Source organism: Solanum dulcamara, chromosome 8, assembly GCF_947179165.1.
Source record: "Solanum dulcamara chromosome 8, daSolDulc1.2, whole genome shotgun sequence".
Taxonomy (NCBI): domain Eukaryota; kingdom Viridiplantae; phylum Streptophyta; class Magnoliopsida; order Solanales; family Solanaceae; genus Solanum; species Solanum dulcamara.
In genome coordinates, this window is record NC_077244.1 from 21,388,391 (window position 1) to 21,398,224 (window position 9,834).

The 9,834-nt window shown below is 33.7% G+C and overlaps 1 protein-coding gene across 1 annotated transcript; it reads right to left on the reverse strand.

Annotated features, from left to right (window-relative positions):
• Positions 1 to 4,210: 4,210 nt before the first annotated feature.
• On the reverse strand, positions 4,211 to 9,583 carry LOC129900619 (calmodulin calcium-dependent NAD kinase-like). The gene is made up of 8 exons (XM_055975630.1): positions 9,304 to 9,583; positions 8,051 to 8,274; positions 7,877 to 7,941; positions 6,241 to 6,462; positions 6,025 to 6,151; positions 5,158 to 5,480; positions 4,920 to 5,064; positions 4,211 to 4,835 (listed from the first exon to the last, which is right to left on the reverse strand). Exons 1-8 carry the CDS (start codon positions 9,575 to 9,577, stop codon positions 4,596 to 4,598), a joined length of 1,620 nt encoding a protein of 539 aa, XP_055831605.1. The 5' UTR covers positions 9,578 to 9,583; the 3' UTR covers positions 4,211 to 4,595.
• Positions 9,584 to 9,834: the final 251 nt, after the last annotated feature.

Here is a 9,834-nt window from a genome sequence, read left to right on the forward strand (position 1 = left end):
ATTTAAAGCCATGTATTATGTTAAGTTGAAATTTTCATATCCCATGCATTTAAAGTGTCATAATGTTCATGTTGGGTTATTAGTTCTCTTTCCAAGTCTATCCTATGCTAGTTGAACCTCATTCGAGGATGAATGTTCCCAAAGGAAATATATTGTAAGACTTCGGAAGTCAGAATGTGGGAACCAAGAAGAAACCCTCAAGATGCTGAATGAAATCAGGACCACGAGTCACTCGACAAATCATAGAGATTCTTATGACTCATGAAGATGAGTCGTAGAGTGACTCTTAAGGTTTTGTTCAGGACCAAACTAAAGAAAAGATCTATGACTCACATTACGACTCGTAGTCCATTCGACGAGTCATAATATGGAGTCGTGCAAAAAGTTTAGAGGCCCTTGTTTCAGAATTTCTCAAGGTCGAGTCTACAACTCGACAAGACGAATCGTAGAAGCTCTGACAACTCGTAGAGATAAGTCGTAACAAAACTTCAGAGGCTTGAATTTCAGGGTGTTTCCAAAACATGCAAGATGAGTCGTCTTAACGGCTCATCATTTTTCCTAGGACTCGTAGAGTCACTTCATTGGTTCAATTTCGAGTTTTAATGAAGGGCAATTGTGTCTTTTCCCAAAGTTTGGTACAATGAACCTAGACACTTTTACGGTCAAATTCAAAGTCAATATATACCTAATCCTTCAAAATTCCCTCTAGTTCCAAATCATTCTTCAAATTTCACCTAGGGCAAGAACACAAAAATTCTCCAAAAATTCCTCTCCAATCTTCAAGCTAGGGTTTCAAAAGTAATTAGATTCTTCTTCAATTTCTAAGTAAATTCATCAAGGTATGTGGGGATTGATTCATGGGTTCCTTTCACCCATGGAGTCCCAAGGTTTTCTCAAAACTTTTTTTCAATTTCAATTGTTATTTAACCCTAGTTTTGATGAATTGCATTGGACTGTTTCAATTTCATTTTTAGATGTTATCTATGATTATTATAAGCATGATTCTATATGAATTTCATGATTTCAAGTTGAATTATGAATTCCCATGCATAAAGTTATTTTCAATTATGATTATGAAATTCAAAGATTATTTTTCATGAGTTGTTTATGAATTCAATGATTTTCAAAAGAAAGCTTTTACGAATAAAGTTAAGATGCATGAATTTACGATGAAAGGTATGATGATGATCACTTATGATCTAAAGAAAGTTATTATGGTTTAATAAGAAAAATTCTCACACAATCATGTTTAAGATGGTGATAAGAATAATTTTCACCGAGTTTATGGATTCTTATGAATCACTAAAGTTAATGAGCTACTCATATTATGTTTTGTAAAGGTGGATTGATAGGTAGTTACTATCTTTTCCTATAATATTTATGATCATATTTTAATGAATTTCATTGGGATATTGGCTAAGCACCAGAGGACTTCTAGGTGGGTTTGATTCGGTAACGTAGTTAGTTACCCAAGGAAATTCTAGTAGCAACCTAAAGTCTGAAACTATGTTGCCCACATAGGTTGTCTTTATGGCCTAGCTATTGGATCCACATATAGCTATTGAGTTGAAGTTGTTTATAATGGAGTCTACCTTGGCAAGTAGCCTCTCTCTTCTCGATGTGGGAGTTACATCAGATTCCATGTCATAGCTCGCATGGTCGTAAGATATCAGTTAAAGGTCTAATCCCACATTCAAGTTATATGCAAAGATGAAAAGTTTACTATGAACTTTATGAAGCATTGACCATAAGTTTTCATGATATTCAAATCCTTTTAAGTTGTTTCATGTTCATTATGATTGGTCATGCATCCTATGCCATATTTTTCATGTCCTATTACTTGTTCATGCATAACTCACATACTTAGTACCTTTTATGTACTAACGCATATTTTGCCTACATTGTCTCATAAAATAGGAGCGGATGACGATCATCCTACTCATGGCTAGAGTTGTTTAAGTTTTTAAAAGTTGGTGAGTCCTCATTCTTCGGGGACATAGTTTTTATTTCATATTGCTACTTGACTTTCTCTTATGTTTCGAGTGAACTAGGAGCTTGTCCTAGGCCCCCATCAAAGGATAACATAGAGGCATGTTTAGACGTTGAATTGATGTAAGTCCATTTTGGACATTTGGATATTTCTATTCCTCATACTTGTGCTTTGAGTTGATTCTTCTGCTTATGTTATTACGTTCTTTACCTTATGTATGCAATATATGCTAAGATGACTTGGTTGGGATCCCTCGTAATCCCGATCGTCATGTCACGTCTAAACCCTAGACTCGAATCGTGACAAGTGTCTACTTGGATAATAATATATGAGAATTAAGATATCCTTTAATATGTATGGGTGTAGAAGACCTACCTTTTGCTTGAGAACAAGAAGTCTTCTTAAGAATTCTATATTTAAGTAACTATAAATTTGATATATGAATTGTTTCTGCAGGATGACTTTGAGTTACATTCACACGTAAGGATGGAGACGGAGCCATTGATCCAAGATACGTGTTCGATCAAACTTGATAAGTTTAGTTTGAACTTTATATTAGATATTTCATTTTCATCTAAATAATTATTAACCATAACTACACGTTAATTAGGATATCTATTGTGGACTCTAAAATCTACAAAATAATATTAATGTTTTAACAAAAAATGATGAGAAGTTATATGAAATTTAAACTAGTATTGTTCTTAATTTATTTAAAAGCCCTAAATATTAATTCATCCATAATTTTTAAAAAAAATAAAAGTTACATTGTCTCTTTATTAAGATAGCTAAATAGAATTAACATTGACCATTTTCAGAAACTTAAACTTCTTCGTATCTATTTTCTACCTCAAATATATTGCTTAATAATATTTATGTGATTTTTCAAAAATGTGTAACCAATGAAATTTTTTGTTTAGTTTATATAATTTTTTATTAGTTGACGTGTTACACACGTGCAAAGCACGTACACTAAACTAGTGGTTTGAAAAAGGGAAAAGGGTCAAAATACTCCTCAACTTTCATTTATTAGTTGACTTTATCTTTACCATTAAAGTAAAGTTGTTCTTACCCTTGCCTTCTACAAACTTGTCGCTCGCACCCCTCAATTGGATGGAAAGCCCCAAATCAACTAAAATTACCCAATTTTCTCTTATAATCCAAACCCGATCCAAAAAAATTGACATTTTCATATCTTATATATATTAAAATATATTATTTTTTTATAAAAAAAACAAAATTAATCTTTTTGTAAATGACTAAAAAATCATTTCTCCTTAATAGTACTAGTACACAAGTGAACAACGGTCGAAAATGTAGTAGCATGTAACACTGCGAGGATATATTTTCAACGGAATTTTTCTTCAAAAATTAGTTAAATAAATGAATTAATTGTGAAAACCATTATTCCAAAAAAAAAATGTGAAAGTGTAATAAATTGATTCATTAGAAAATAGTTACTCCACCCATTCATAATGTTCATATGTTTAGTCTTAAATTTAATAAAATAATTTGGTGAATAATTAATTATCGAATATTAATAGTGAAATAGAAAAATAATAATTATTTTTTGTTAATATGATAAAAGTGATAAATAGAGTGAAAATTAGTTTTATATTTTTTATAAAAAAATAATAATAATATATTTTAATATATAAGATCTGAAAATATTTTTTGGGTCGGGTTTGAATTAAAAAAAGAAAATTGGGTAATTTTAGTTGATTTAGGGTTTTCCATCCAATTGAGGGATACGATTGACTAGTGTTTAGACAGCAAAGATAAGAACGACTTTAAATTAATGGTAAAATAAAATCAACTAATAAATTAAAGTTGAAGAATATTTTTTGATCATTTGCTGAAGATGGGTTCCACCAATTAGGAAGGATACAACAAAGACATAGAACCCTTTTTGTCCATTAAAAAAAGTACACGGAATATGACATTGAGTTTAACCAATTGAAGCATTTAATAATACATGAAAAAGTCTTAAATGACAAAATTAAGCTTTAATTCAAATTTAATGCAAAGCAGCACACATATTGTCCAACACATGTGCGCCTCTAAATCATGGTTCGTATTCTACGTGGAAAAGAATACGCAAACTATTTGAAATATTGTTATACCTACAAAAATAAAGACAGATATTTCTAAATCTACATGAGGCACCTTCTATATTTATTAATTTTTAAAATTAAAAAATAAAAAATAAAATCTGCTCCTTTCAAATGTTCAAACCACCACCAACAAAGTAGTCCAGTAGATGAAGCTGCTTCCTAGGTCTAAAATTCGAGTTATGGATCTAGAAAAATCTTTGGTAATGAGTGTCATTTTCAAATAGAGTCCTATCCGGTGTGAATCCTGATTATTCGGACTCCAATGCGGGTACCAAACACCGAATGGGAAAAAAAGAACAAATTCAAACCTAGTACAATTCTATGATATCAAACAAAAGCTACAAGGCTTCAAGACTACAAGCTAAGGAAGGCTTTTGTGGAGATTGATGTAGCAAAACAAACATGCATTTTAGCCTCTCAGTTGGGTTCGGTAGAACGTGGGTGTCTGCAAATCCCTAAGTCATATTGAAGAATCGTTATTGATCATTCAGTCAGGATCTCATTCTTTCAACTTTTTGAATGGAATACTTGAGTTCTTTCTGAATATTCAACCTAGAAGGTGACATAACAATGTCTTTCCAAACTGAGCCAGATTGATAAGCTGGATGAGGGTTCTTGTAAAGTTCATAAATTGAATCAGTTCCTTCATTCAACCTCCCTACCATTTTCAGTACATTTATCTCATCAGGGTCCACCAACAATGTCTTGTCTCTATCCTTCCATGCTATCAACTTTCGAAACACAGTGTACTTCTTGTTAGATGAAAAAAAATTAGGCAATAGGAATGTAAGAAAACTTATTTGTTTTGTATGTACCTTAGGGGGGCCTTCTAAAGTATTAGTGGAATATAACCTTGCATTATCCACTAGCTGACAGTATGTGTTAAATGCATTAGCAAATCTCTTGTGTGATTTCAGTTGTGAGTTCACCCGAACAGCTCTTCTACACATGATAGCCCTCCTGTAAAGAAATGGAAACAAACTAAATCACGCTCTAAGAAAAGAACAAATTATATATAGTAATGCTTTGACAATTAATAGTTAGAACATTTACCTTATCCCTCTAATGACAGCTAAATAAGCATCGCAAACAACTCCAACCAATTCTATTCTATAAGCTCTTCTTTTTCTAGTCCCATCAGTTTCCTGTTCTTCTTCATCAATCTGTTCCCAGTAGTTTTCAATTACTCTTCCATCTTCCTCTACTTTGTAACCAGCACCCATACGGTAACGTCGCCGGTGAACATTTCTGGCCATGGTTATGGTCTGCACCACAAAGGGTATCCATGAGAGTGTCCCATCCATGATCACATCCCTTCCTTCATTCAGTGCTGTCACAAGCAAGGATGATGCTGCATCTGTTGATGACTGATGTACCTGCATCAAACTTTTTCTATTCAATCACTACGAAATTAGATTTTAAAAGGCTAAGGCGCCAAAGCATTGAAACTATATCTTTTGTTTAGACTTGGTTGACATAAGAGAATCTCTTCGAATCGACTAGTAGAATGCTTTATTAGCTGATTATTAGTGACGCTCATGATGGAAGGGAGGTGGGTCAAGAAGGACTAACAAGCTTCTAGATTGGAAAACGTTTAAAGAAAGGGTAAATAAGATATCCTAGGTGAATCCCACATAAGAAAGGGGAAGGAAAGTGAAGTTCTAGATAACACAAGTTTGCATGGTACAAATACTTCCAACTATATGTGGTGTAACCTGAGAAACGTTTTGTGATTTCTGTTAGACCAAAACGAATAATATGTACCACGAGCTTGGGTTGTTTTATGATTTGAGTGCAAATGAATGGGTTTAAAAAGATTATCTATCACTACGCCACAGTCAATAGGGAACAGATATGCAACTCTTTATTTGTAACATTTTCAAGGGATTTGAGGTGAGGGATTGAGAAGCATATAATAACCAGTTCAGCAGTTTGAAGCATGTCATGGTGTCCCCTAGAGCTAAGAGCTTTGTAAATGACATCTGATTCTTTGAAGGCATCTGCTTCAATCACAACAACATTAGCTGCAGCTCCAATCCAAAATGGCCTGCGGGAAAATTTAGGTAGTCACTGCATTATAAGTATGTACACGCACTGCATTGAAACCTCTACACCCACAAATAACGACGTTCTTACTCTTTGAGAATTTCCTTGAGCACGGTGCTTTTCCCAGCCCCCATGCCACCACCCATAAACAGGAGGACAGGGCTTCTATCTTTATGAGCCATTGGAACCATCACATCCGTGCACTGTGAATCATCTGAAGAAACGAGTCCTATTGCTTTCATCTCCTCAACTAAGGTAGTAAGAACTCTTGCAACCTTCAGATTCTTCGTCACCCTTTCAAATCTTTGTTCCCTTTATTACACAAAAACCAAGAATCAATAATACCAGTTCAACAAAAGTAAAGAGAACACCTTGATTAAATGGAATCCATGTTCTGCTAATCTAGCGATTTGAAATACTTTCAGACTAGCTAGGGATTAACAAAATTACACAAAAGCTTAGGTAAGGAATTTATAAATACCAAAATCTGGAATATTATCCAAAAGCTGAACCAAACAGCATACTTTACCGTATCATTAATCACAAAGACCGTAATCTGAATAATAACAATAAAGTTGGTGCCATGGACGAAGCACAAAATGCATCTGAAGTTGTCTTAACAAATCGTCTAGGAAGTGACAATAAATCGTAGGGGATCAGCAATTAGCAATAAAATTAATTTTCCCATATATTAATTATGTGGAGGTGAATTCCCCCATATTACAGCCCCACAAAGTTTGCTTAAAATACTGATCCAAGTGCTAATCATGTTGTAACCATCAAAATATCAACATATTTTTAATATCAAGTGACTTAACTTAGAATGTTTGGAGTTCTATTGCATTATTGCATGTATCATGTAATAATAAGATTTGTCAATCAGATAGAAGTTACTCAATTGTTCGTGATACAACCTAAAAGTTCTAATTGATAACTAATATGTCGGGAAATGTGAAAGGCTTGATGTAAGCATGCACAGGAAAATGAAAAACCTGTCTGGACAAAAGTTTGCGAGAGCATTGTCATTTTTAAGAATTCATAACTCACTTATGTCATTTACAGATCAAAACAATACTCTATACTAAAAAGAAAAGGAGGAGGATGGAGATAATCAAAGCCACTATGGTAACATGGAGACCATTACCCAAATTTGTGATGGACAGTATTGGAAAACAACCAGAATGGACAGAGGAAGAGTGCCAAAGGAAGCAAATTAAGTATAAAAGCTACCCCTAGCCCTACCTTGGGAAGATAGAATGTACGCAGACCATACTTCTATCTTGGGAAGGTAGAGAGGTTGGTTTGGACAGACCATCAGCTCAAAGAATGATCTACTAAAAAAAAAAGAGAGAGAAAGAGACAGTAGCAACAAGCAGAAACAACAAGAAGATAATAAGATAACAGATGCTAAAGGAACAAGAGAGAGAAAGGAAAAGAAATACGCCCAACTACCTACCAATTCTCCACCCTAATTCTCAACTTCCACACCCTCCTATCGAGGGTTATGTCCTCAGTAAGCTGAAGTTGCATCATATCATGTCTAATCACATCACCAAGGGATATATTGTTAAAAGTTAAAGTACTTTTAAACCATATGATCCTACTAGTATAATTGTTTGAATTTTCTCCTAATTGGATAAGTCCTAAACATGAATATCTTTATGATGTCTAGCAAGCTGACTCGTGAATGAAATGGCAAATCAGATGTTAGGATATACAGTTATACCTCGTAGCAGCCATGACAATGTTTTGGAGTTTCTTCTTGGGCTCAAAATGATCAGCACTCAGTACCTGAAAGGATATAAAAATGGAAAAGAATAAAATTGCAAGCTGGTCTTTAACAATACAAACTTATAATTTATTAAGTATGGATCTATTTGTTCTTAAAAGCTATATTTACCTGGCTCATCATATAAGGAACATGACTCCAATGGAACGCGAAGTAACTAAGGATGGATCTCTCAAACTCCTCAACAAGCTTTATAAAAAGGGAATCAGCATCTGGTTCATTAGAAAAGTAGTTGTACATAGCTTCTTCACACCCTTCTGATTTTATTATGTACTCAGTAGCTAGCTTGCACAGATGTGGACATTGTCTCCTATCTTCAAATCCCATTTGTCTAGCTGCATTCATATATATAAGTTTTGTTATATAACCATCTCATCTGCAAACTTACAACCACACTTTTACGTACTCTGGACGTTTCATTTTTTGTGAAAAGTATTAGACTACGCAAGGAGGTCCAAAATTACATTTAGAACTTACGGGTCGTTTGGTTGAGAACAATTAATTTTAGGAATTAAATATCCCAAGATAAGTTATTCCACAATGTAAATGGGATAACTTATCCCATTACTATGGCCAATATGGTGGGATAAATAATCCAAGGACTATCTAATACCTCCAACCAAACATGGGATAAAATAATCTTACATTTACCTTGAGATTATTATACCTTATACGTCACACCAAACGACTTCTTCTAGTTTTAGAGATGCCATGATATTTCTATTGGTATAAAAGCATATCATTATTGATAAAATGAAAGGTGTAAAGTGAAAAGAGTTTTTCAAATATAGAACGATGTCATTCTTTTTATACAAATTAAGAAAAGGAGTGGCTTATATTGAAGAATCGCTGAAATATGTTTCAAAATCATTTTCTTGGACTAACAACAACAACAACATGCCTAGTCAAATCCCACAAATAGGGTCTGGGGAAGGTAGAGAGTGTGTAGATCTTACCTCTACCTCGTGGAGGTAGACACGATATTCCAAAAGGCTCTCGGCTCTAGTGCAGCAAATCCAAGTACAAAAACAAAACAGTGTAGAAGATGCAACCAACACGGTAAACTAACAAAATAGTGCAATAATCGATAAACAGTAAACATCTGACCATGCGACATATCAAAGGTAAGAACTACAATAATACACGATAAATATTTTGATAAAGGGTAGCACTGAAACTTGAACTATTTAGACCTGCCCCAAATACAAAATTGAGTTATGTGAGTACTGTATAAAAGCTTAAACTATCACTAAAAGAGACAGATAATTACTTAATTATATGTACAGCAATATATGGGATCCTAACAATAACCATAAAGGAAAAAAATAAAACAAAATGGAAGAGTACTTTACTTGAATAATTACCTACATAATGGGAAAACTTTTCAAACTTGAGGACCTGTCCGGTACGAGAAAGTTCAATTCGAGGAATGATTTTCTGGTTTCGAAATTTCTTGAGGCGATAATAGATAGCGGCTGAAAGGATTAAACAAATCCAAGATGCTAAAAAGATCTGTGTATAAATAGGCTTTATATTCACACAGTAATACGGAGGAGGATAGAATTCAGAATGACTTTTCAAGTGCCATGATGAAGGAGGAAATGACGATGATGAAGAAGCAGACATATTAATTCCCATGCAAAGAAAGGGGTCAATTTACAATGCAGAAATGGCTTGACATCTAAAGAATTAAAGATAATAGCAAATGAGATTCTTCATCTGAACGTTGAGGGACTTCTTCATCTTTTAATTTTTGTAATCTGAATACGTGCTAAAATGATCTGATGTAGAGAATAATCAGCTTGAGTTCTTTTTATTTATGTATTTTTACTTTATCAAAATGGAAAAGGAGAATTAGGGAATATTTCACTTTCTGGGAAAAAAGTTCAATAAAT

Excerpts from the sequence above, each read along its gene's own strand:
- LOC129900619 (XM_055975630.1), bottom strand. The coding sequence starts at position 9,577 with ATGGGAATTAATATGTCTGCTTCTTCATCATCGTCATTTCCTCCTTCA. Across the intron at positions 7,942-8,050 it reads TTCCTTATATGATGAGCCAG|GTACTGAGTGCTGATCATTT; the intron begins GTAAATATAGCT and ends ATATCCTTTCAG. Across the intron at positions 5,065-5,157 it reads GCTGTCATTAGAGGGATAAG|GAGGGCTATCATGTGTAGAA; the intron begins GTAAATGTTCTA and ends ATTTCTTTACAG.